The following is a 27,433-nucleotide window of genomic DNA, read 5'->3' on the forward strand; positions in this document are numbered from 1 at the left end:
TGGATTCCGCGCCGATTGATGCCGCCGGCTGCCGCCGACAAAAAATCACGTCGGCTGGCTTCTAGCTACCTTCTAGCTACCATAGGCTGGCTATAAGGCTATAAGCTGAGTGATGAATGCTAGGGCATTCAAAACGTTTATGCGCCATAAGTACTATAGAATTCTCTTCACAAATGAGCGACGATACAAATTCACTCAAGTAACTCCTCAGAGCAATGCTCACTACTGCATGGATATTCTGAAGTACGTCTAATGCATCGTGTCTACAGACATTTTTAACAAGGGTCCATAGAGCCGTTCAGAAATTCCACTAACATGAAAGATGAAAGTCACTGACAAGGTTAGCCAGCTGTAGGACTCGAACCCACATCTTCTGGCTTTGTATGTATTTGTCCCTTCTATGTTGTTCCAGCCTCAGAACATCAGTTCTTTCATCTTTCATGTTCCACTAACATGTTTTCTAAACCAAATGTTAAAGGAAGGAAAGAAAAATCAACCCTCATGCTGTTACCATTATTTTGGGGGATGATGTAGCGTGCTCCTTGTATCCGAACCAGCGAACTGTACGTACCAGACGTAATGGTAGCAGAAACTGACACAGAGGGACGACACGAACACACAACTCAAACCAGCAAAGTTTACCAATCACATATGTACATGGTGTTCTTGTGATTAGTAAACTTTGCTGGTTTGAGTCGTGTGTTCGTGTCATCCCTCTGTGTGCCCAGACTCAGGCTTTTACATTATTACAGAAACTGTGTGTTACCGAAAATTAGGAGCTGGTAACGAAAACGGAAACTCGTATCACCCTTCTCCATTAGCGGAAGCAGCAACAGCACCGAAAATGATCCAAAAGTGGTGCAAGATGGGGTAGTGGGTGTTGGATCACAACGTCGAGATGCAGCCAAAGACACGAACGTCCTCTGCGTTACGTGACAAGACACGGACAGAGATTAGACATGTAACACAGAGGACGTCTGTGTCTTTGGCTGTGTTTGGACGTTACGAAAATTATCAGCTGGTATTAAATTAGGGTAATGGCTGCTACTGCAATGCAACGACATGAGTGTTTTTTCTTTTTATCTAAGTACTCCATTTGGCGGGTAATACATTCCTGGAATACCACACAATAACGTGGGAAGCGTCAGAAGAAATTTGTGCGTCACTAGCTGGTCTCGGTGTACATCACTCTCTTGCAAAAGAGATCTGCACACCACGACATAGCATGAGTATGCACGCTGGTAGATGGTGGCGTAGCCAGAGGGGGTTTTTGGGGGTTAAAATCCCCCCGAAATCGTACCTTTGGCAGTGCATTTGGGAGAGGGAAGCGAGGGTGCAATCCTCCTCCCCCATGTAAAGTTCCCATAGAACCCCTCCCGAAATATTTTTCTGGCTACGCCACTGGCACTGGTAGTGCAGTTTTCGTAGTGTCCATTTGTGAGTGTGACCCTGAGAGGAGGTCTGGTTGCGCCCATGTAGAGTTGCTGGACTTTTATGTAGGCCACTATGCAGAGCGCAGATACATTTCCACAGAGTTTCATTCAAATCCTGCAAGATGTACAAGACCACTGAAGGGAACTAGGGTACCTGTGCGACGTGTGTCGTTATCTGCTCTAAAGTAACATTTGGACATAAACCTCACAGCTGAAGGCGGTGTCCACTCGCAGCCCCATAAGAGCTGTTTCATTAATGGGAACATAAAAATGATACTGAAATGATGGTATCAGAAACAGAAACATGGGAGTAACAAAAATGGAAGCCATAAACAAAAATATGGCCATTACCCTTCCCTGTTCTCTCATGTTCCCTGGTTTGAACTTTGCCCCAATTTCACACTTGTTTTGTTTGTTTTAACAAAGCTCAAGTTAATTGTTACGAAGTAATTATGCACGCATACATGGACATTGGTTAAAGAGTCTTCAAAGTCCTCCCTTCACTACATCATGGAGCAATTCCGAAATTTGAGAAAAAGTGCCACACTATCCACCACCTCCCGCCCGCACACACACACACGAGCACCTTGGGATTTGTTTCGTGCCCGGCAGTATATTCTCAGAAGTTGGAAACAAGCTTATTAACTATACGTTCTCATGTATCTCACGTTTAGGAAATATGATTATGAAAACTTTCTCTGCTGTCTTTTGCTGCCAAAAGACATTCGTCGCAGTGCAATAAGTATTCGAGCTTTCAACGTTGAACTCTCACAGGTATATTAGCACTGGCACAAATCACTTCATTTTAGCAACACTAGTATGTCAGATTCAAGATGCTCTAAAGATGTTTTATACTCATTCAAGATAAGGGACCTCGTTTCAAAGCCAGAAATTGGACGCATGAGGATTCAGTTCTGGAGAGATGCACTTGAAAACATTTACAACGTAAGTGAGTTGAGAAGAGCTACATATAAAGGAAATTGCAATAAAGAAAATATGTGTACCACATTATGTATTGCAGGCATCCAACCCTTTTCGAATGTAGCCGTCCAAAAATCTTCTCGCTGTCTCTCTCTTTCAGGAAAGCCCTCCACAGCAACCTGTTGCAATGGAGCTCGCACTGGTAATATCCTTAACGGGCAACAAGCAGTACTTGATATAATACACACTACATGTCTTGTTCTTTTGTAGGCGGTGCAATCCAAACGGCTGTCCAAGCACTGGTTGAATAGAATGATTGATTCCAGGGTATTATTCATGCATCATCATTATTCCACTTAACCTATGTATAGGCAGGGAAACTGTCAGTTCCTTATAACTGAGTGTGATAGAATGAAGGCATTGTTATAATAATTTTATTCTTAAAGCCAACCACTAAAATACTTGGCAATGGACCCCAATGTTCCATTCTCCCTGAAAGACCTTGTGAACAAGTGACATAACACACTTCATTACGTTAGTCCATTTAGACCTATTTTTCAGATTTAGTTGAAAGCATCACTCTGTGTACATGTGCACCTTCTGCAGCACTGTGATCGTTCCCCAAAAATAACAATGTTTTATGGAATGAACATATTTGTGTTAGTTGATCTAAATACAGTCGGACCTTGTTTTATGAACCCTCAATATACGAATTCCCTCAACTTACGAACGGCTCCACAGGGAACCAAACTTTTTCCGTGTATTTTGACCTCGCTTTACGAACCCTCGATATCCGAACTATGAACGGATTATGAAGGAACGGACCCAAAGTAGCCAAGCCATTCTGACCTCGATATACGAACGGGCATTACGAACGTACAGAGGACAGGCCAATGAACCGGAGGATAATGAAAGTTCCTCAGTACATGCTGCCAAGGTCAAACATACAATGTCCCAACGCCACTACGTTCCACAAACATGATTCACCATTTCCTGAAAGAATAATTCGGGCGATTACAGCCAAATGGTTGTGAGCTTGGACCAGGTCTCCGAGATGGAAACATCTTGCCGTTCCAAGAGAAGGCGTTCAGTCCTGACAGCCGGTGACAAGCGTGATATTTGCCGTTGGAAACAGTCTCATCCGCGCGCGATACGGTACTTTGAGGACCGGGTGGATGAGTCAAGTGTCAGACTTCTGTCATCTCTTCTAAACAGGATAGACCCTGCAGAAAGTATGGTGCAAAGCACAATTACGCAGTATTTTCAAAAATAAAACTTATTCAAATCAATTTTCCGTGGTTTTGTGAGGTATTTGTGCACTGCACACCTCAGACCTCGATTTACGAACGATTTTCTGAGAAACGAAGGGTGTTTGTAAAGCGAGGTTTGACTGTAGATGTTGTGTATTGTCGGCTCGCTATGCTTGTTGACACAAATTGTGTGCAAGCTCTTCTTTTTTTTATATACAATATATTTAGCCTCCACTAATGTTGGTGCTAAGAACTAGACAGCATTGCAATAGACCTGCATGAATTGCAAAATATAATATTTCTGAACTTGGGTGTGCGGAAAGCTACCATTTTCACCAACAAAAGTTATCACAGCTAAACCCTTCTGGAAATATACAGACCGTCTGTGGCACTTCTCAAATAGCTTACATGATTAGATAAAGTAAACATGTTTTTAAAAGTATTTTCATGGGAACAGTATGTTTATTGGTGTTTCATAAGAACACCACAATCTTTCAATGTTCAAAACGTGGAAATGTTAAGTCTTCCTAACATGCATATTGCTTGATGAAATCAAGTTTTCTGTTCTTTGTGTTTTATTAGGAGGACTTAATTACAGATAGACCTCACACAACTTTGCAAAATGCAGAAGATTATGCAGAGAGGAGTATATCATCAACATTATATTTAATCCTGCAAGCATCTGGTGAGCTTACTGCTACAAAGTCTTTCCTGTTACAGGCCAACAAATATGAAGGGTCTGCCTAGGAGAGCTGAACTAAAACGTTTGCTGTAAAAGTTAATGAAACATTATAGAACACTGACATGTAAAACAGGACACATGTCTGTCGAAAGACAGTGGTGCACATGAACAGGGTTTTGAACCTAACGATTGGTTTCAGGTATACAAGATGTGCAGTGCGATCATGTTGCTAGCCACGTTGGGAGGCTCCAAGGTCTTACAAATCTTATTCGTGGGGTTCCTTTCAATGCTTCAAGAGGAAGAGTCTATCTGCCTATAGAAACAATGGCCAAGGTAAATAGATTGATTTTGTCCTATTTAGTAATAAATTAATTATGCAGAGAAGACATACATTCCCCCCTATAAAGGCAGCAAGCTGTGCAAATTGGATCTGATTCATGTGTATGTAGGGACACAGGCCGCGTTGAGTGCTTATTCCCTGACGTGTTGTTCTCCTGCACTATTCATCCTGAGCATTGTACTATATCACTTAGTTTCCCATTCCACTCCCAGTACTGGGTACCGTGGTTATGTAGAAAAATTTTTAATACTGCTTGGCGTTTTAATAAAATTCCTGGAAGGCATAATAAAACCCTCTTTTATGCGTGGAACCTGTTTCACGACATGTCATACACAATTTTGTTTGGAGTACAGAGTTTGTATTCTTTCACTGTTTGTTGCAGTAATTTCAAACTTTATTTTTTGTCCCTCCTGCGTGAAACTAGAGTCATGAATTGTACATAGAGAGGTAATAAAATGGGGTGGTGGAGACAAGCAACAGCATTCATTTATTCTGAACTCTGGTCATGTTTATCAGTGATTAGTGGGGACTGCAAGTGAAATCACCAGTGGTTGGAAGAACAAGATCTTGGAATCCAGTTTAACTAAATTTGCTTTTCAATTATCTTTCTTCTCACTTACATTCCATGCACGTGGTGAAACAGTGTATAATACTATTTGGCACCAATTAAGTTCCATGTTTTGATTAAATCATACCAAACAAATATCATTTTGTCTGAAGTCGACGATATGACACAGAGCGCCTGACATCGTTGTCTTCTCTGTCCGTCCTTTTAGCGCGTTTAATGATGACTTCAGTAGGTTACCAACATGTCCAAAGCACAGTTTTAACTAATCATTTTGTCATAGCTTATCGCCACATCCTAATAACGGCAACGCAAGCACATTGGGCGGATTTCCTTGTGAGAGCTTCTCTTACCCAGCTGGCCATGTATGTCAAGTGAACTTCAAGTCAGTGCTTTGCAGTGCTAGCTTATGTGCAAAACAAGATTGTTTACAAACATTTCAAAGCATCCTTATCATGCCACATGCCGTGACAGTTTTTTGTGATGTATAACCTATGTCACGATTAATGATGGTCTAGAAATACTGTAAGGAGGTGGGCTACTGCTTTTATCATGAGAAAGTGGACTGTGAGTATGATGCTGTTTGAAGAAATTTTATCATAGTGAGCAATAAAGAGAGGAAAAGATACAAGTAGAAGTACTTGTTCTCAATATGTGGTGTGATAGAGATCACCTGGAGTGCACCCTGTGAGTGCAACCTAACAGTAATTATTGATCACCTTTATCCTTAACTGTTATAGCATAAGGTTTCGCAAGAAGCAGTGGCTCAAGGAAAGGGTGACGTCAAAGAGGTTATATACGAAATTGCAAGTGCTGCTCATCAGCACCTGGAGACTGTAAGTGTTCTCTTGGATTCTCTCAATGCTTGTGGCAGTGACAAGTCACAATGAAAACAAACTAAGCAGTTGTTTATTCAGCAGGCTTGTCTTTGTAGTCTTTTACTCGTACACTGCCTTGACTAGTGTTATGTTCTGCTTGAGAACCAGATAAGACGTAGCAAGAACACAATATGCTAACCAGCAGCAGCAGGGCTCAGCGACCTCTGCCGGAGTGCGTATGTTTCTAACCTAGCCAGCAGCATGCGTCGAGCGCCTGTACGTGCTCTTATTGACTGAGGCACAGGCGACCCCCATGATGCAAAACTGCAACCATGACACACAAAGCTGATCACAAAGATGGTCACGTGATGCCGCTGTTGTCTTGACAACAGAGTACGTTCCCTGGTCTGCTTAGACTTTCATGTTTGTAATGGGATTTGGTTATGCATTTCAAGTCTCACTGTGCTTGTCTGGAGGTCTATGCCCTCCTGCTTTACAATAGGCCTTAGCTATGATGACGGACAAATCTGTTATTATCCAAGATGAAGAGGCGTGAACAAGTTTGTTGGAAGTAATTCGAAAAAATCTGCTAGATGTCGGGTTGCCAGGGCCAACCCACATAGGGTGCCAGCATGTCTCTCCAGCCCAACCCTACCATGTTTTCATGTTACACCATGACCAGTCCGTGCAGGATGGAGGAGGATTGGGAGTGGGAATGCCTTAGTCCAGGGTGGATATTTCCAAAGCATGATGTCCATGGCTAGAGAAGTTTTCCTCCTCACCTACTTTATGGGCACTTTCAACAGCAGTGCGGCAGGGAGCTTGAAACCTGGTTTGTCCACTTCTTGCATGCCTGTCCTTCATTCCTGTTTTTTTTTTCTTCTGAACCTGAGATGCTGACCTATGTGGCATGGCACACCAATGCTGTCTGTCATGTGAGCTCATTGAGTTTTGGTGCAGTGGATGCATCAGCTTCTGTCATAGATTTGCCTATGCTGCCTAACAACCAAGCTCATGAAACAAAATCTAAGTGATGTCAATTCTATTTGCACCACTAGGACCACCACTTGCTGGAACAGGAATGAAAAGAATTCCTGAATGGAGTTTGCACCATGCAGCCACATTGTTGTTAAACGTCATTTCATTTTGTTTTTGTTGGCCACTGCAAAATTGCGACCGATAGCCTCACCGTTGACCACAATCCTGAGCTGAACAGGAAACTAGAAAATTCTGGAATGAAATCAATACTAAACAAAACAAAAAGTTTTTTGGCCCCTTGACCCGCTGTAGCCGTCACAATCAAGAGTGCTATTTGCCCTGACATTCTTTCGACAGTGACTTACTGTAAAACTCAGTGGTTGTTCATTCATTGTTAATTCGCAATGAAGAACACACTAATGTAATGCTTATAACAATGATATCAGAAAACAAAGGTAGCAGGCACAGTAATTGGCATTAAACTGCAGTATATCTGATCACGTCCCTTTACTTGCCAAGTTCAGTAGAGTTAACCATAATGTTTGATTATCACTCATCGGAAATTCAAACTCCTGGTACCTTGTGCTATCCGATTATTTGCTTTCTCAGCAGGTGTCTGCATTGTTTCTTACTATTATCAAAAACATCACTATGGCATTATTACAGAAATGATGGAGTTTCATATGTATCTTCAGTAAAAATATTCTGTATTCTACTTAGAAGGTAACACGGAACACAGTTTCATTTCTGTGCCATCTTGAAAGTGGTTGTGTACGCCAAGCACCAGAGATTGCACGATGCACCTGGTTTACATAATATTGGTTCATCCCCAGCTGAAGCACGGTTCAGCCATGTGGGATTAGAGTATTTAGTTACTCTGTAAAGGACCACCCAAAGGTCTCATCCATGTGCTCATCCAGGTTAATCACTAAAAATTTCCTCTCAGGAATGATGTTTTAATCAAGCAGTCACTTGCTCCTCCAAACAGTGTGTCATTCTGAATCACGCAGTATGAAGCTTTACACCTCAAGGAATCTTTAGCAAAAACCTTAACACATTTTTATATAAAAATTGGTGTGGCAGTTCTGCAGTGAACAGAACCACCAGGGTTGTCACAAGTCACAACCAATTGCATTGGTTTTGAGGGTCAATGAGATCTGCAATATTTTGCACAGAATGATATTACATTGCACACCTCTGTTTACACTCCATAGATGCCTTGGTGCTATGCACACTGGACCACTCTCGACCTAACAATACATATCAGTAGCTTCTGCCACCTAGTAGCTACTACAAGCAGCTGGTTAACTAGTGCCATAAGAATTCTGTTCGGCCCAGGTTGTTTTAGTACCACTGATGTCTTCGTCTGAGCAATACTGTGCTTTGCTTGCTGTGCAGTGATTGCCGTGCTTTGTTGAAATCGTGAGATTACTTTCTTCATTTGTATCTGCAAGTTAAAAAAAGTACAGTGAAAACTCTTGTAATGATGATGAAATAAGTCCCAATATCATTGGGCACTGTTCTCAGCATTAGTGCTGTACATTCTATGTACGCACAAATGCTGACTGAAAAAATGCTTAACATGGTCCCAATGTAGAGCACAGAAATGCATACAGATATACATACTTTAGACTCACCTGTACTGGCAGAGACACGTTGTTTTATTGCAATGCAAGACACTGTGCAGAGAACAGCGCAGGCCAATGATGCGTAGCCCATATATCGGAATGTCAGTCTGCTTCCAACTGTCTCAATGCCAAATCCACCTAGCATATTTCCCGCAGCGATTCCTATGCACACGATAAAGCGCAAGTTGTTCAGGAGAACCCAGTTTTAGCCATATGAGAGATCTAACATAAATCGCAGAGGCTGAGTCAACAATTAAGGCAAACACAACTTTATGCCTCATCAACATCCAAGCAAGGATCTTAAGGGCAGCAGCTGACGAAAAGCCAGTGAATGTCGGTGGCACGAATTGAACCCACACATCATTGATTGCCAGTCAGGTTGCTACCATTACACTACGCCAACATTGCACGCTGATACGTTGACAAGATCATGATGTTGTCATATTCCCACCATCGGCACCTGCTGATTTTTCATCAGCTGCTGGCTTTGACATATGAGAAATAACTACTGCACCAAACTCGACAAATATCTCGCTATCTCGCTGCTCTAGGAGATCCACATTTGAGCCACGGCAAAGTTGCAAAAGGACGTTTTGGAACAAATGTGGAGATGTGTCAACTTCGGTCACAGAAAAATGCAGAGTTTGTGTTTCGAAACACAAAGTCAAACTTTATTGTTTGGGTGCTGAAAGGTAGGATTTTTGTTTCTCCTTGGGTACAAAGGTAGTGCTGTCCACTTCGCCATGAATCCTAGACCATTTTGTCGCAATAGTTTCTGGCAGATCGTAGCTGCCAATCATAAACTCTCAAGGGAATAACAGCATATTCTCCAATAGTTGCAAGACCCATACACTAAAGGGGAACGCCTCGCACTTTTTGTAGGGTCCTTGTCTACTCTATTCTCTCAAGTCCCGATCGATTTGTCAGCTGACGTACAGTGGAGCTTCAGTTACAATACTCCCAACAATATTTACCATGAGTAGTTATGCTTTCATACCAATCATGAGAACGTGAATGCACGACACTTTTGTGCTGCCTAGGAATTTGTGTTACTTCGGAGCACTGTTGCAAGTATTGGGAGGCATGAAGCCTGACTATATGTTATCTAGCCAGATTCAAGCCAGATTTTTTTTTAAAGACATTTCTGTGCTGCCATTTGTGTGCGAGAGTTGCGACGGCGGTGACATTGCAATCGTAGTGTATGATAATTGTCATTGTTATATTTCGTACAGAAAAACACAGAATTTCCAGTATTTTGTTAAGTTCTGGTATTTTTCCAACGGAAAGCTAGGAACCCTGAATATGGCCAGAGATACTGAACACTTTATCACAGTGCCCTTTCAGCACAGTTTTTGCAGTCCCGTCCATATCCATGTATTCTGGTGTTCAGTTCTGTGTGAGTGTTATGGCATACTGCTGCCAGGTTTTTGGGAAAATGAATGTCTGAAAAACCTCCAGTTAAGCGACTATCTATAACAGTGTCATAAAAAGTACCACACTCACCAAAGCCTTCAAATGTAGCACCCAAAATGCAGAGCATAGAAGCCGATGTACCAGGCTTGGCCGCAGTTTTGGCAAATACTGTCAAGGCAGAGTAAGTAAGTGGGAAGATGGCACCTCCAGCGAATTCAATCAAAAGTACATACCAGGGATTTGACAGGTATGAGTATCCTGTAAATTTGATGGCAAAACCGACAAAAGAAAGCGAGTACGACAGAAAATGTCCTACAGCTTGTAAAATGTTTTTTGAAAAAAAGAAGAATGGCAACTCCACACACAGACTCATCACGCTGTTAGTGAGTCCGATGAGAAGCTTTGGTGCACCAATGTCCTCGAGAAACCACGTACTGAACGACCACACTACCCCCATAAGTGCACCAATAATGAAAGTCCACAACGTGAACACTATAATTTCAACCCCGTGAAATATTTTACGGAGATCAGAGAAGTAATTAGATGACAATTCTGCAGTTTTCAGCTTTGGCATGCAACCAATAAGAAGCATGTCCAGCACCATAAACATTACAAACATGTAGTACCCCGGAGTGTAATCTGTCCTACCAGGCGTACTTGCTGTATCGATGAGAAAACCTGCGAACGGACTCACTATACCCCAACTGATTGTACCCCAAAGCCTCTGCAATCCAAATGCGTTCACATTATCTTGCAGCACCTCACAAACGGCGGCATCTGTGATGCTGAATAATGTGGCTGTAACAGCAAAGGCAATCACAACTGACACGGTGTACATCCAGAATTCTGCACTAGACACGTAGTTGGAGACACCCGTCTCGCATGAACATCGCAGGGCACAGGAAGTGTCCGAGGATCTGCTCGTCCACCCCTTGGACACCAAGGAGGCGCAAACAGAAGACACATTTGCGATTTCAAAAGTAGCGCCAGTGATATTTTCAATGCTCGCTTTGACAGCGCCTTCCTGAGGTATATCTCTGCAGAAAAGCGTGCAACGAATAGGAAAGGTGGCATTGTAGCAAGGTGCAGATTCCTTGGTCTGAAATTGGTCACCAAAGTAAGTGAAATGGCCCTGAAAGAAAGAAAAGGAAGTGTCGGATATGTTTCACAAATCCTGGGGATGCTGTAATATATTCGTCAAACAAGCAGATAGACCTAAATGGCAAACCTGAGAGCAATGGAGATCACCCCTGATATCTGGCACTGGTATACTTGGACTAAAGAACAGCGTGCCGTGTGATACAACAACTAGCAGCTGAAGGATGAGGATCACAGCCGTTACATTCTGAGTTCGGTCGACAATGTAGCCACAGACTGGCTTCAGCAGCACAGCAGCCAGAGGTGTCAGAGCGAAGATGATGGCAGTAGTGGCAGCATTGATGCCATTCTGGCGACCGACCACTGCCAGATAGCTGTACACGCATGCCTGGGCTGCACACAATCCAGTATTCATTATTATTAGTCAAACTTGAGCCCTGTTTAGAGGTGACACTTGGTCCCAAGTTATGCAAATAAATATAAAATGACAATAATTTGCATCAAGGTAAACATGCATTCCGATGTTACAGCAAGGAGGGTAACAGACGCGTTGAATATCGGCACTGCGAATACCGAACCTCATCTGGCTCTGACATCACTGTGAGCGTCTCCGCCAGTGAGGCAGCTCGAGAGAGGTCACGTGCTTAGGACTATCGATGGGAATGGTTCCTCTGACGTCAGTTTGATGCATGTGTGTGTTCGACAGTTTATATCTTGCCAAGTAAGACAAGAATAAAAATAATTCTTTTTTCCACAAAACTCTGGCATGCACTACAGTGCGTGTACGATGTAATGAACCACATTCATCAAAGTGTCACAACCCCTTTAACTATAATGCACGATCGCATGGCTGTGAGCCAGCTTCACTTTAGTCAGGGACCGTGGTCAGGGAGATATATGTTCAGTTCAGCATCGGGCCCTATGTTGAACTGAACATAACGTTCGTTATCTGCTACTGGAAGACTAATTACGTAAAATTCAATAATTAACTCTTTAACTAGATGTTTTTGCGAAAATGCGTGACAACAGAATTGGAGGCGAGCATTATTTGAATCCACCCTCCATCTTTCTCAAAAATCCTGAAACGAGCACGTACTTTGAGATATAAATCGCCAAACTTTGGTATGCAAATAAGGCGAAACCAGAACTACGCACTTCTCCGGCGCAAAAGGAGGGGAAGGGCGCTCGTGTCGCGCGTTCCAGCCCGGATAAGCCGAAGCGATGTCGTTTCTGCGCCTGAGAACTGCGTAGTTCTGGTTTCGCCTCATTTGCATACCACTGACGATTTATATCTCAAACTACGTGCAGGCTTCAGGATATTGAGAAAGGTGCCACTGGCTCATGATGCAACGAACACGACTCCAGTTTTACAGAAATAGCCTAGCCCAAACAGGCTCTCTCTTTTCACCTTTCCCAAACGCCGCTAGAGTGGCCCTGATCCAGCTCCGGCCGATGAAACTGTGTTATTGCTAAGTACGCTTCGAGGTGTACAAATCCAATTCGATTCCATACATATCGGCATTGTCTTTCATAACTGAATCGCGAAAGCAGTACGACAGAATATATTCTATATTTGAAGCTTTGGCCGTGCTGACCGAAAGTTTTTTCTTTTTCTGTCTGTTTTCTTTTCTTTTTTTCGTGACCTCTGCAGCATTGAGGCGGTCGAAAAAGGTCAATAGGCAAATCACCTTTTTAATACTGACTTTTTTAGCTTAGAGAACAGTCTCCAGAATTTCTGTTGCAATAATTTCAGTTTTATAATACGTTTGTCGCGCTTCTCCAGAGGGAGAGCGTACATTGTGTTTTGCTCCGCTCATAAATCACGCCCTATTCCTTTTGTGTTGTTGGTGTCAAGGTAATAGCATCCTTAAAGGGACTATTGCATCCGGAAACGTGTGTTTGATACAGTAATGTTTGGCACCGATTCACAGTCTACTTGGCCAAATTTCTCTTCCGGAAGCAGCTTACATATTAACTATACGAGTTTTAAAGGTTCTGCACCTAAGGAGGTTGCAGCGATAGTAACATCATGATGACGTAGCCAGGTACACCAATGTGAGCGCAGCTCCGAGCTCGTCTGCTTCGCGTTCGCATAGCAGTACGTCGCATGCGCGAAGCTCCTCCCACTTGTGGTCGCCTTCCGTGGTGGCAGCATTAAAAGATGACGAATTGCGCGATTTTTCAATGCAGCAACGGTAGTTTTCGAAAAAGAAAACGACAGTGTCTTCGGAAAAAAAGAAGGGGACCGGCGCCACACGTATTTCAAAACTTTCTCACGACAACGAGATCTGGCTCCCTTGCAGAGTTGATCAGAATATGCGCTTAAACGTAGTATATGGAATGTAGCATTTTTAAGGTTTGCAAAGAGCAATCACTATTCGAGGCTTCGTTTACGAGCAAACGCTAGATCAACTCGAATCGATGCGCCGAAACTACCATGGCGGCAAACGCGTTTGTTTGACGTCATGTGCATACACCCTATACATACTAAGTGAAAAATCCCCCGTTAATACACCGATTTTCGCTTGTGAGGGTCGGTTCCGACGCCACCATGTCGCGTGGAACACGTCTTGCGCTAACCTAAACGATATTCCGACATTTCACGCGCGATCACAGATCTCCGCGACTTGCAGGTGTCCGGCCGAAAGCCCGCCTAGCCGGTCGCCATCAAGTCTATGTCCGTGTGACGTTTTCTCCTCCTCTCAACATCCGACGTCTGCTCTTGCCGTGCATTGCATCAAATTGATCAAATTGCACAGAAACTACTCCACTCGTTCGCGTCGAATTTTCGCCGTTATTGTCGGTGATGAACGAAGAGCTAAACGGCGCTATAGTTTCGGAATGGACCGGGACGGATGCGACAGTCCCTTTAACGTGTTATGATAACTGAATCGTCGTGTAATGCGTGAGCTGTTCTCCGTATCCGTAATATCTGGCTCTACCAGCGACTGCGCGACAAACGTATCCACAAGGAAATACTCCGAAACTAGCGAAGTACCTCCCAAAGACCAAATGGCGCAAGGATACATCCATCCTCCCTGAAGTAAATTTACACTTTGCCTCTCGTGGATCTCTCGCTAGGGTGGCGCTGCGACTGAAAAGCCGCGCGCTCTCCGCGTTATAGGCAACCCTATCCAGAGCTGTACATCATGTTCTATAGTACAACTCGCTTGAACAGAAAAAAACAACAACAACAGAGTGTCACTGTGAGTGAGCGAAACTTTTCTTACTGGGCCACTGCATTAAAGGGGCACGCTCGCCATCCGCACAATTTTTAAATATCGCATAATCTCCAGCTCGCGTAAAACCCGTTCGGCGCACTTCTATCGGCCAGCGTAGTCGAGAATGACGTACTTACCTGCCAAGTACAAGAAGAAGTGGACCTTGAGAGGCAGCAGCTTCCTATTGACAGCACGAGGAAGTAGTTCATCCCATCGCCACATGGCTCTGAAACAAAGTACCAAAGAGTCTCGAAAAATCGGCTCAACAAATCGGCGCCAATTTAGTGACCCTATTTATGTACCTCCGTTTCACTCTAAGATCCGCGTCTCCAACGGGAAGCGGGACAAAACTGTGCATTGCCACCGCTGCCTCGTGTAAGGTATTCCCAGAAAGCAAGGAGAGGAAAAAATGTGCGCTCACGTTTTCGAAACGGCGAAAGGAATGGACGTCCGTCCAATTTCTTTTTCTCTCTTTCTTTACATTTGAGTACGACAGTGCAACCCCAGATGCCGTACGATAGAGATGAAGAAAAGACGGTCCTTATCACTATTATTTATGGAGTTTTGCTCGCGCGTGACGTTCAAATAAGAACAGTACTCACAGACTGCAGTTTTATCTTCCTCCACTCGCATAAAAGATTCCTCCATTCAAGGTAGTCTTACACAGACTGGAACATCAGTCGATTATCTGCATACATTAAGGTACTGCTACCGATGTAACAACGAACAGCGACAATGACAAAGTGTCTTTCCTGTCGCGTGAATGTTGTCGGTTGCAATGCGAGACAGGAAAACGCCTGCGTGTAATCCGGGCCACGCACGTACAAATCGGCCCCCGCACTATCTGGGGATGTCTCGTTTCAGAGTACAGCGTTTTTGAGAACAAATTCCTCTCTCGCCTTTTTACAAGAATGAAGAATCGGTTTAATACATGATTAACAGTTCGGAAGGGTGCGTTACCGCAGCGTAGTATTACCCGCGCATACCGGAACGTAGAATTCTTAACTATGCACGGTTTTCAAGTTTCAGCTCCATCCCTCGCTAGCCACTGAAAAGAAAGGAGTCAATAACAAAATTGGATGTTTAAAAAAAGGATGACTACGTACAATACGCTTTTGTTCACCAAGACGCGTCCAATAATGATTTTTTTATGTTCGGCTATACAGTTTAGGTTGCACACTCGTAAGCTTCGTGACAAGCGCACAGTCGGAGGTTGAAGGCTGACTACGGCTGCCGTTCTTTGGCGAAATCTGGCTGCCGAAATTCCTGGTTTCAGCGGTTTACTCTGTGATACTTACGTGATACGCACTTATTCTGTGATACGCATTACGCATGCCTATGCTGGAAAGCAGTTAACGCCTTTCTACTACGTGACAGCTTTCTGTTCCTTGACAGTTCACTCCTTTCCAGCCGCTTACTAGTAATGTGTACGTACAACCAACTCCGAATATTAAGTTCGCGGTTGCAGCATCGCTTTCGAAGCGTCAATTCTGGCTCGAATAATTTCGCGTGCCTATAAAATTCGCGAAATTCTCTAGCACCGAGGGTTTTACAGTATATCGGAGGTTTCTGAAAGTTTTCGGATGCTGTTGCGGTCATGCCTATTTCCCTGTACGTTCCCAGTACATTTTGTTACGCAAGCACCTGAAAGCCGATGACGCGGGCAATTTACTCCCTCTCAGTAACGCTACAGCCATGCAAATCCTATATCCTATTAATTGATTGATAAAAGAGAGAGGACGCTGACTAGCTGGTGCATACTTGAAGAAGGAGGAACCAGAGACACGGAGGAGATTGGGACGGACACAACAATTCTCAAACACAGCCATCCTATTAATTATTGTGAATCACTTCGCTCTTGCCAGAAGCACAACTGAGAGAGTGTTCGACAGACGTCACATATATCTTTCGGTCTCCTGCTCATCCGAGCGCTCCCCCCCCCCCCCCAAAAAAAAAAGAAAGAAAAAAACCCCCTGAGGAATGCACGTCCACTAGAGCAACATTTAAGCATTATTATGGCTCTAGAGCATCCATATGCATAGGGGAGCGAATCGCCGATATACAACAGCCACGACATGCAAAAGTGTTGCAGTAACGAATTTTTTTTTTTTTTTTTTCGTGTTAGCGCCGCGAAACAATTGTGGCTATGAGCGGCGTACATACGGGGACAAATGGAGAGAGGACAGCAGGAAGGAGTGGTGAACAGGAGGGTTATAGTGTGCGTCGTGGGCCGACTTCAGGGGGAACTGTGCCGACATTCGCCTGGAAAGTCTGCCGGAAAACCCAGGGAAAGTGGTAGGATTCGAACACACCACCTCCCAGTCTTTAGCACGACGTATTGTGATGACAGCTACAGATGTCTGCCAAAATTAAGGGCTCTTCCAGGTTGTGTTTGGGAACTAAGGTCGTGTTACCAGGGGTTTTCCCAACACCCCCCCCCCCCCACACACACACACAAAGAAAATAAAAAAAAAAAAGAAAAATCTCCCAACCCAACGAGGCCAAAAAAATCCGAAAAGCCAACAGGTTCAGGTGTCACAGACTCTCCAGATGAAAGTGATGTGTGTTACGGAGTTGTTTGCCTGCCCTATCCTGGGCCAACTTCACAGCGAAACCTGGGGAACCACTCAGACAGTTCAGAGTGGTCGGAAGTTGGTCCAACCAAATAAGATTGCTGCATTCACAAACGGGGTAAGGAGGATACTTTGGAGAGGGAATCTGTCACCAACTTGACTTGACCGACAAAGTGCAGGGGGCGAGAAGGAAATCACGTTCAAAAATAGCCCCGTCATAGCGCCATACCCCGCTTTTGTGATTCAACCCCCTCACGAATCCCAATCTGGTGTCAGCCTGATGAGCTCCCAAACGGTCTCAGTACCGCTCACAGCGGGACAGCTGTTTCGTGCAAAATATAGAACCACGCAAGCCGCTACACGATACAGTCGGTCTTTTATACACGGTGCGTGTTTTTATTCCGCTGATTTTTCATTACAAACTATGTGAGAGCAGCGCGGATGCCGTTCAGATTTAATTCCGAGGTTCGTTTTCGGCTGAACCGAAACGAGCCCAAAAACCGCATGCTTTCTTTCGTACGAGGCCCAGAGTCACCCTAGACCGTTCGCGCACCGCCGTATCGTCCGCAGAGTACAGCAGCTCAAGCTTACGTCACCGTAAAGCCGACACCGGATGTGAACATGTAGTGTCGTTTTTCTTCTGAACCTCCCAGACAACGAGGCTCTGTTGAACGAACCTTTGCACGTTGTCATCTATACATGTGACCGACATGCAACTCACAGTGGAGCACAAATCTAGTCTCAAAATCAGTCGCCGGCTCTAGAGCTTAAGTGACCACACGTTACGATTTTTTTTTTTTTTTTAGTTTTTGCGGTGTTTTATCGACATTTTAGTCAAAATAGTTTTACGTGCGCGCAAGGTAGTACGCAAAAATACGAAAAAGAGCCTGATGAAAAAAAAAAAAAAGCCTGATGCCCCCGCCTTGGGGTCGGAAGAATATTGAACTCGGTGGAAAGTAACTGTTCTGAGGCTGGAACAGACAAACACAACACAAGCCTCAATGCCTTAAGACAGGCGATCAAGAGGTGCATGGTTCAAATCCCGCCGCTGTCGTGCTTTTTCGACGACTGCCCGAAGAATATTGTCACTTCATCTCGACTGACCTTTTCGCTAGTTCTTTATTTATTGAACTCTGTTGATTTATAAAGCTGGGTTCGAGGCTTGCCATAAGAAGGCACCAACTTGACAGTGTGCGATCAGCATGTGCAGGGTCAGAGTCTGACACCAACGCAATGTCAAGATGCGTGCACCGGTGGTATGCACGGAGACGCGTTTCCTCTTCGACCAAGCCTGTTGATTGTTGTCCGAATAATGCGCGCGAACACATCACTCTGTCGCTCCGGGCTGGCTGCCCAAGTTTCGGCGACGAGCTATCGTCGTTTCAAAATTAGAGCGCCTTTCAGTTTTCACTAAAGAAGAGTACATGGTGAAGGTGTTCGAGTCTGCCGGTTCATTTAAGCAATCCGATGAACACAGGCAGACTTGAAACAAAACATTGCTAACATAGAGAACTAACATCAAAAGTTCACGCAACAGCCCTCATTTTGCACGAAAGAGAACGAAACATTACCCGTTTTCCTCGTTGGCGGCACGCTTCACGTGACGACTGGTGTCCCTCAGGGTTTTCGATACCTTATCGCACGCGCGCGTGCCATTTATTCCCGGTATTTCTTTTGTCGCCAACAAGGGTACCGCGCGAACACTGTCTTCGGAGAGGAACATATGCTACAGTACGGTAACGTAACAGATAATTAACTCGAATGGGCCCCGATGACGCTTTCACGAATCAATGTATCGAAATCGAAGAGACCCGGTCGCCATGATTTAAGACATGCACCACCATCTGGTTGTAGCGTCAGTGACTACAAGTAGGGAGCAGTGTTGCTTGCCGTACCACTCGGTGCAAAACTCGGTAAACATTTCCAACGCGAAATGGCGCCATTCTTGAATAACGCGCAATTGGAAAGTTTTCTTGTAAAGTTGAAATTGTAAAATTGAAGGTCTACACTCGGTACTTAGCGTTGGAACAGGGGACAATGAACGTACTCGAATGCCCCAAGAGAATGTTTTCCAATCGCCCGCTTTGATTTCAGGTGAGGGATATTGTACAAACCATTATGTCTCACCTAATTGCAGTGGCGTAGTCAGAGGGTTGTCACTCCCTCCCCCCCAAAAAAAAAAAAAAAAATCATACCTTTCGCAGTGCATTTGGGAGAGGGGAAACGATAGTGAAATCCTTCCCCATCAAACGAGAGTTGCTGGAGTCAAAAGTTATCCCGGGTGAATGTAAAAGACAATTATTCGCATCCATGTGAACTTAGAGTACGCCGCGATATCCCAGCGTTTAAAATCGCAGATCCTGAAATCCACAATGCAAAAATCACAAATCGCAAATTCAAAGCTGCTGCGCGCACGCGGCGCCCTTGCTCGTGCGGTGATAGAGCGCGCGCGTTTATACGACTGCCCGAAACGCATCGGACGTGTCTATAGAACGAGCGATATGGCGGGCGATCGTACGTGATTTTTATATTCTCTACAACGCATGTTCCACAACGGAGGACGCCTGGACACTTCAAGAATGAATATTTCGTTCACGACCTACTACTATACTAGAGACCTGGACATCCGCAAAGCTCTCAGCACCGGGGTAGTAGTTCCGGCAATCGCCGCTTCGCTATGGGATTTGGCGCTGGCTAGCACTATTTGTCACCACGTGATTTGCCGAAACCGCGACAATGTATGGTGGGCTCTGTTGACAACGACGAAGAGATACGGAAGAGAGTAGCGCGTGCTTAGCAACAGCCTGTGTAGCCTTTATACATAGAGATCAGTGTTGTAGCCCTGTGTAGCAGACGAACGACTGTGGCAATGATGACAATAGTGTACATGTCATTTCCTCTCCCCAATAATGCTATGTGGCGCTTGCAGGGGCCACTAGCGTAACTAACACATGACCCGGCTCTCCCATAGGCGATTGCCATTTGACCGGGTCTCTAATGTAGTGTAGGTCGTGATTTCGTTGTCTTGAGAGCCCGATGCCGTCATGGTGAAAATCACTGGTAGGAATTGGGGAACAGCGTGGCAGAGAGGACATCCAGCCTACAGATGCCTTCTTTGACCTAGCTTCCCTACTTTCGATATACTTTCGCTTGACCTGGTTCCTTTCTGTTTTAGGTTGGCTTCCTCTTTTTCTCACGAGTCGTGTTTATATGGCCTTGTGATAATTAAACGTTCGCTGGTTTCAGTCGTGTGTTCGTCTTCTATGTTGTTCCAGCCTCAGAACATCAGTTCTCTCATGTTCTCCCTCTAGTTGTGCCCAGGCTTTTCACATTATGCAGAGAGAACACTTCCTCTCATCTCTTTTCTAGGTCACGATTGGTTGTCGCAGAACGTCACTTCCCATGGCGTGCCCGAGACGCGCGCGTTGGAAATTGAAAAATTGTTTTTCCGAGGTCACGCGCACGCCGAGCGCGAGCGCGCCCTGAAATCGTCGGGAAGACGCTCCATGCGTTTCGGCCTTTTTAGACACCTGGCTTTTAGCCAGCCGGCTCCGGCCCTCGCGTTCGGCGAGATCGAGGTTTATTTTGCGATCAGAGGCTTAATGGGCTATGAACTCTACCAAACTAGCCCGCCGACTGTGTCGGCACCAAACGTCGAATTTAAGTTGTTAGCTGTGACACCTTTTGTATAGATGAATCCGATAGGTCCGTATGCAACCAATGCGATCGAAGTGCGCAGGGCTGGGCACGATACTTCAAAAACGTATCTTCGATACCGATACTCGATACCCCCAAAAATTGTATTTCCGATACCGATACAAGATACAGAACCGAAATTGATTTTCGATACAGATACTCGATACTGTATCGTCGATACTTCGATACATCACTGAAATCCCGAATAAATAAAGCTTTTACTGTAATCTGATTCGGGAAGTAAAAAAAAAAAAAAAATCTCCGTTATTTCTGGAACCTTTCGTGTATTTCTATAGCGCACTCTTTCTGAAAGGGTTTAAACGTATCCGACCGCATGGATTTAATGAAGCTGCACTGTCTGAGCAGCTAGCCTTGACTTAATTGGACTGAAGCCATGGGTACGTTGAAACGATCGCTTCCATAAGCAGCCTAGCAAAATAACAATTCTTTAAGATAATGTTCTTCACCTGAAACTTTTTTCTGCTGCTTTTCGTTTGGTATTGCAGTACTTACCCGGTAGCCTCTGACTTTGCTGTTTGCGAAAAGCTGCAAGCCCCGTGTGAATTGTGAGCTGTAGAACGGGTACACCCGTAACGTATTACACCCGTGCTCAAGCTATGCCGGTGGCTATTCTTTCAGCATGACAGACGTGGAATCCACACTTAAGTGGACGTCCTCTTGCGCACTGAGCAGGGGGACATCGGGCAGCGCAGTTCCAGAAGTCGCCGGGTTGTTCCTCTGTAAAGCCACAATGGATGACGCTGGGCGTTTTCGGTGCGCCCGCCGTAGAAAGAGACGGAAGACATAAAAGGGCTTGCATAAGGAATGCATGCAAGGACTTGCAAGGAATGCATAAAAGCCAGCTGTAGGACTCGAACCCACATCTTCTGGGTTACCGGTCCAGGGCTCTACCAATTGAGCTAAGCTAACACACCTCCCCAGCGAGTTCCAAGGGCACGTCATCTGAAGGGACAAACCTGAAGGTCCAGAAGATCCAAATCAGAAGATGTGGGTTCGAGTCCTACAGCTGGCTAACCTTTTCAGTGACTTCCATCATTAATTTCTTAGGCACTTTGTGGCTTTGTATGTATTTGTCCTCTCTATGTGTTCCAGCCTCAGAACACCAATTTCTCATGTTCAGACGGAAGATATTTTTCTGGAACCAACTAGAAGCCGCGCGTGTCCCAGAGCACTGCCCAGGGCCTCTTCTCGCGGCGACGTTGACGATGGAGCGCGCACGCGGACGTAAGCTTCGAGCGAATTTATGGTTGACATGCCTACGCCGCTGCGGCCTGGCTTGTACTACCGTCTGAGCGAGCGCCGCCGACCCTAAAGGCCTAACCGCATGGAGCGTTTTCCCGACGTTTTCAGGAGGCAAGCGCGCTCGGCGTGCGTGTGGGCGTACGCCGGAGTCTGTCGGCTACAGATATTCGTGCGCGCCTGAGCGCGTTTTCCGAGACGACAGAACCATCATGCACCGGCAGGCAAGGCTGCGTATGAGCAGCTCGCATAAATTTTTGAGACATTATCCATCACACTAAATTTACGTGAACATTTTAATCGTGTCTGGAATGAAGGAACGCGGGAACAACAGGAAAAAAGAGCATCAGCATGATCTAACATATATTTGTGGTCGACGAATATAGCAACAGTGGCGCGCGTCACCCGCTCCGTACGCGTCCCATGCGTTTCGGATCGTCGCCTCGCTGGCATTTATTCGCCGCGTGTGCAAGGCCACGGCGTGCGCGCGACGTTTTCACGCTGAGAAAACGTCCAAGGCGTTCCTCAATATTTGCGTCTGTTTTTTAGTATCGAGTATCGTTAAAATACGCGATGCACTAAAAATGTATTTTCGATACCGATACTCTGATACTCTCATTTTTGGCACGCGATACCTAATACCGATACACAAAATGTATCGAAAGATAGTATCGAAGATAAATGTAATTTCGATACTGCCCATGACTGGAAGTGCGTTGGACGTGCTCCGAAAAAAGTGCGTTTTTGTATTAACGCTGCACCCGTTATGAAGAAGAAGTATTGAACAAGAACTTGTAAATAGAATTACGAAGCGTAGAAGAACAATATTACGCCTATTACACCCGTAACTCAATAGCTGCAGATAGGAGATCTCACCCTCTTTAACGCCCCAACTGACTCATGGGAGCGCCCGGACAGAACGAAGCGGCTGCAGCGCGGGTCGTCATCACCGTCACCGCCGCGCAGAACTCTTATGATATGATTATGATGCCCTTCGTCAACGCGTTGACCAGGTGCACAACTACATCAGCGCAAGAACGACTGCGGCAGCTCCAGGAATTCTCGGAGACGGAAAGCCATCACAGCTACTCCACCGACTGCAGCAGTTATTGGTTGACGAGGCTCCGACGGTCGATGGCTAATGCGCGAGTACCTCCGGCAGCGCCTACCGAACACCGTGCGCGACATCTAGCAGCATCTCTCGAAGCCTTGGCAGAGATTGCCGACAAAATAATAGACGCCGACATTTTCGACGGTCTCACCCTCCGTCCCATATCCCGTCCAGGCCTTCGCAGGAAATTCATTTGGAGGCAAAAGTTTCTCCAAAGTGGATCTGGTATGAGTGTACCATCACGTACTCGTGGCACCCAAGGACGTAGGAAATACCGCAATCGCCACCCCGTTTGGACTGCGAGTCCTCGCATACGCCTCTACGGAACGCGCCACAGGATGTCCAGGAATCCGCAGTTTGTTTTAGCCTACATTGACGATCTACTCACTGCAGGTTCAGCTCCACATATAACCGAATACTTGTTACTCGTAATTAAAATGTTGACTAACGAACTTTAGGGGATTAGTCGTCTGATAGGTGAGACAGTCTTGCAAAAAATGTCCGCGTGGCCGTATAACCCACTCGCAAAAACGACTTCTGTGCGATTATCGTAGCTGTTCTATTTTAAAAATATGCAGTGTATAACAACAACTTCAGTTGAATGGTGGCAGTGGAAGTCAAGGCGCCAGCAGTGAGATTCGAAACCACACCCTTTGATAGCCGGTCAGAGTGTTGCTACCAATTACACAAGCTACCCGCTCCTCAACGTGTGAAGCTTGCGTTGTATTTGTCCGTCTATGTTTCATTGCCTCATCCGCTACAACAGTACAGAGAAACAACACCCTCTGTAAGAAGTGTGCGCATGGACAACTCGTAAAGTGTGCACTTGGCAGAAAACAGCCCCAGGTACAAAAACGGGGGGGGGGAAGCAAGGAGTAAGCTGCGATACTGCTATCTAATAGTCAGTGCGACCTTTGACTATCAAACTAAGCACAGTGGACCACAGAGAGTTCGGGTCAGAGCCTGCTCGGGACAACAAGAGTATAGATAATGAAGCCAAACAAGACTTCACGATCCCACTGGCGCATTATAAATTCACCGGGCTACCCAATGTGTACAGGCCATTCTAAAATACCAGTATTAAAATTCACCGAGGGAAACTTATGTAGTGCACACGCAGCAGTATTCGTGGAACACCTTCTGGAAGACGTCCCCCACCCCCAGAAGAAATAAGTGACATGAAAGTGCGCTCCGATACTATCTTCGTCGAGGCAGAATTTGCTGCGGGATGGTCGTGTGGGACCCAGAGTCCACGGTCTCCTCAACTACAACGTAGCAGAAACTCAATAAATAATATGTGTTATATTACTGGTATTTTCGTGTTGTGTGTGCGAGCGCTTTCCCGAAAAGTACATAGGTAGAGTCCTCAGAATACACGCACTAATAAGAAACAAAGATACAATCATCTCCATTTTCTTCAAAGAGGGCAAAGAGAGACGGTAGATGAAAAAATGAAAAGGGCAACATCTCCATGTCAGTAAGCGGAACAATTAGGTATTTTGAGACTTGCATTCAACATGGTGAGAAATTTAGTGCATTGCTTCAACGTCTTGCGTTGACACTTTGAGATCGTTTTAATACGTTCAATATTAAAATGTGTATGTGGTTGGGTGGGGGAGTAATGTGTGAGAAGGAAGGAAAACCTCACTCGCTCTTCCCTCTCATACGTTACCCCTCTTCATGATGCACAATATAGAAACAGTGACCGAAGCTCCACTGCTGTATACCAAACTAAAACTATTCGTAAATTATATTCGAGCTAGCGATGAAATGCTTTTTTCTTTCTTTTTTTGTGTAGGTTATATAGCCACGTTCCACCCAAACAGCTCTATTGACGTAGAGTTTTATACTTTGTGCATATTTTAGGCGACTGATTGTGTCAGTGATGGGCGAAGGCAGTAACGGTGACGAGCGCATTTAATTTTTTAGACTACACATTTGGATGGACAAGGTATGTGACCTCGCTGGAGGTCTGCATCGCTATAGAGCCAACGTTACACGGACTAAACTGGTATTTAAAAAATCTCTACCGCCCTGTTTAGCGCATCAAAATGGTGACATGCGCGAACACATGTGACATTCTTTCTTTCCAGTGCTCGCATGCCCAGCAAATACGTAGCACCTCATCTGATGTTCCTTTTTAACGCGCTGCATGCGAGTATCCAAAAGAGTCGTAGCACCCACCTCCACTTGAGCCGATGCCCAGACAGGGACCGTCGTGTCTGCAACTTGTCGACAGCGCTGAAGATAGCGCAAGGCGCGACGTCACTGTCGCCGTTCGTGGTGTAGGTTACCAAGTCGCTATCATGTCAAACCTGAATGGAATCATAGCTTGAAGCCACGCACACCACTACTTTCAGTGAAAGGTTTCAAATGGGGAGAATACGCCTACCTGATGTCGTCTTATACTGGTGACGCCATCTCAAGTTGAATGCTCGGATGATCGACAGCAGCACACGTTCGCTACCCTATCGGAATGATCGTAGTTAAAGGGAATGCGTTTTCAGTGAGAATCAACATCGCCGTGACTTTGGGCACAACTTTCTTGTCGACGCCTGGAACGGTGTGTGGTGAACATAAATTATCTACGGAGCTGCGGAGTACCTTCGTCAATCATCCTGGCGGTTGCCGCGGCATTCGGGGAGCATCCCAGTGAAGGATGCTCGCATATTTTCGCTTGCATGTGGTGCGTAGTTCCGCGGGACTATAGGAATCCCCGAGCAAGAGGCACTGCACAACCTTCCCTCTCCTGTGCCACTATATCGTTTTTTCCTCTCCCTCTTTCGCCCTTCCCTTTTCCTTGCCACTTGATGCACCGCAACTTCCCCAAACATCACCCGCATACGGCGCTGGCAGTTGAAGTAAAGGCATCAGCAGTGGGGTTCGAACCCGCACCCTCTGATTGCAGTATGGAAGTTGCGTATGCCCCAGGCTGTCGGGTACATTACAGAAAAAGGAATTGAAGTTTGGCGTTATTAGGGCTGCTTTACAAACCGAGTAATGAGTTAAATAAATGTATTCTACACACAATTACGTCACCGATCAGTATAGGAGCATTTCAACGAGGATTTTCTTTTTGCAGGCTCGAAGTCTCCAGCACAAGGTACCACTCTCCCTGAGGACAGTGTTCTTGCCAGCGGTGAGTCTGCCAGTCGCCGTAACCTTGAGTCGCTGCTCTATGCACAAAACCACCGTTTTCTGTTATCGTGGCGCGTGACGTCTTCTCTCGATGTACGTCAACAACATACCTGCAATACTTATCGTTTTTAGGTGTCATCTGACAAGTATCTACAGAGGCTGCGCTTAGCAGATTTCAACGTGTTCGACGCCAGGCTCCAACAGCGAAACCACACCCTTCCCTTAGCGCTCTGGACGCATAAGTTCTTCAAGAGATATTAGGTGAATTAATTTATAAGGCTTCTGAAGGCACGATATCCGAGCATCAAGAGCAATGATATATTGTAAGCACATGGACGTCGACCCAATCTGAATGTTGTTTGTGGAAATAAAATGCCATTTTATTGGTAGTACGATTCTGTGCCACTAGTCCGTGTCAACATCTGGAGATATGCAACTGTTCGCTGTGTGTATACGTATAAGTATATTCTGTAACCAAATTGAGTTTCCAAAAGTGCATAGACAAAGGTAGCTTCGAAAAACACCTTCAAAATGGCTATTTGAACGATGTGTGTCAGAGAAGGTTTTTATTTTAATGCATTAGCATTAGAAGTCGCGTTTCAAGGAAAAGTGGCGGTGTCGATCCGTGGTCAAAACGTGGAGAGGGCTTGCTGTCGTTGGAAGGGGTAGGTTAAAAGGTGTCCGAACGTTCATTTCATCGAACGCCGTTTTATCCAACTCCATTTCATCGAAAATACCAGCGGCATGGCCGAGCGGGTTAAGGCGTCCCACTCGTTGGTGGAAGACAAGGTCGTGCTGAAGACTGAGAGGCGGTGGGTTCGAATCCTACCATCCGCTGTGCTGTCTGCGGTTTTCCATGGGTTTTCCGAAGACTTTCCAGACGAATGTCCGCCCAGGACGCATACTAATCCCCCACTCCTTCCTGCTGTCCACGTCTCTATGCCGCTCATAGCCACAGCTGCTCCGCGGCGCTAACAGGGAACGAAAAAAATCATCGAAAGTGTTTCTTCGAACCCCGTTTCGCCAAACAGGTCAGCATACGACTTGTACAAGACAAGTCTTGTGTGACAGGACATACCAACACTGCATTGGCTTATATCCACACAAAGGGAAAATAAAATGATATACACACAAACAAATGTGTGTGCTACGGTGCATGCGTTGTTAGCAATTTGCAGCATGCTGGTTTCAGTAATACTCACGAAATAGTTTTTGCCGTATCAATCGAATCTAATCGCTTACCTTCATCTCCTGTCATCACACCATCTCATCATTGGGCTGTAGTCGTGAGGCTGCCCATATTTGTGA

At 45.3% G+C, this 27,433-nt stretch overlaps 2 protein-coding genes across 6 annotated transcripts; one reads left to right on the top strand and one right to left on the bottom strand.

Moving 5' to 3' along the window:
- Positions 1-38: 38 nt before the first annotated feature.
- Positions 39-26,525, top strand: LOC135377758 (NADH dehydrogenase (ubiquinone) complex I, assembly factor 6-like). The gene is made up of 10 exons (XM_064610412.1): positions 39-243; positions 2,108-2,207; positions 2,298-2,378; positions 2,515-2,556; positions 2,625-2,681; positions 4,187-4,289; positions 4,486-4,619; positions 5,932-6,027; positions 26,070-26,126; positions 26,258-26,525. The coding sequence occupies exons 1-10, from the start codon at positions 113-115 to the stop codon at positions 26,384-26,386; spliced, it is 930 nt and encodes a 309-aa protein (XP_064466482.1). The 5' UTR covers positions 39-112; the 3' UTR covers positions 26,387-26,525.
- On the bottom strand, positions 7,930-25,778 carry LOC135377756 (major facilitator superfamily domain-containing protein 6-A-like). 5 transcript variants are annotated; one of them, XM_064610409.1, is made up of 8 exons: positions 25,592-25,778; positions 25,380-25,542; positions 25,172-25,302; positions 14,485-14,573; positions 11,257-11,519; positions 10,119-11,160; positions 8,625-8,777; positions 7,930-8,434 (listed from the first exon to the last, which is right to left on the bottom strand). In XM_064610409.1, exons 4-8 carry the CDS (start codon positions 14,567-14,569, stop codon positions 8,292-8,294), a joined length of 1,686 nt encoding a protein of 561 aa, XP_064466479.1. In that variant the 5' UTR covers positions 14,570-14,573; positions 25,172-25,302; positions 25,380-25,542; positions 25,592-25,778; the 3' UTR covers positions 7,930-8,291. The 5 variants fall into 5 exon arrangements, with proteins under 5 accessions (XP_064466479.1, XP_064466477.1, XP_064466480.1 ...); XM_064610407.1 differs by lacking the exons at positions 25,172-25,302; positions 25,380-25,542; positions 25,592-25,778 and adding an exon at positions 18,492-18,749; XM_064610410.1 differs by lacking the exons at positions 25,172-25,302; positions 25,380-25,542; positions 25,592-25,778 and adding an exon at positions 14,950-15,839.
- Positions 26,526-27,433: the final 908 nt, after the last annotated feature.

The sequence above is a fragment of the Ornithodoros turicata genome, chromosome 1 (assembly GCF_037126465.1).
Source record: "Ornithodoros turicata isolate Travis chromosome 1, ASM3712646v1, whole genome shotgun sequence".
Taxonomy (NCBI): Eukaryota; Metazoa; Arthropoda; class Arachnida; order Ixodida; family Argasidae; genus Ornithodoros; species Ornithodoros turicata.

What these genes read in the sequence shown, in the direction of transcription:
- LOC135377758 (XM_064610412.1), top strand. Translation starts at nt 113, where the DNA reads ATGAATGCTAGGGCATTCAAAACGTTTATGCGCCATAAGTACTATAGA. An exon ending in CTCATCAGCACCTGGAGACT is followed by an intron (nt 6,028 to 26,069) that starts GTAAGTGTTCTC and finishes TTCTTTTTGCAG; the next exon opens with GCTCGAAGTCTCCAGCACAA. An exon ending in GGACAGTGTTCTTGCCAGCG is followed by an intron (nt 26,127 to 26,257) that starts GTGAGTCTGCCA and finishes TATCGTTTTTAG; the next exon opens with GTGTCATCTGACAAGTATCT.
- LOC135377756 (XM_064610407.1), bottom strand. Translation starts at nt 18,643, where the DNA reads ATGTTCCTCTCCGAAGACAGTGTTCGCGCGGTACCCTTGTTGGCGACA. An exon ending in GTGATCTCCATTGCTCTCAG is followed by an intron (nt 11,161 to 11,256) that starts GTTTGCCATTTA and finishes TCTTTCTTTCAG; the next exon opens with GGCCATTTCACTTACTTTGG. An exon ending in TGCTACATTTGAAGGCTTTG is followed by an intron (nt 8,778 to 10,118) that starts GTGAGTGTGGTA and finishes TCGTGTGCATAG; the next exon opens with GAATCGCTGCGGGAAATATG.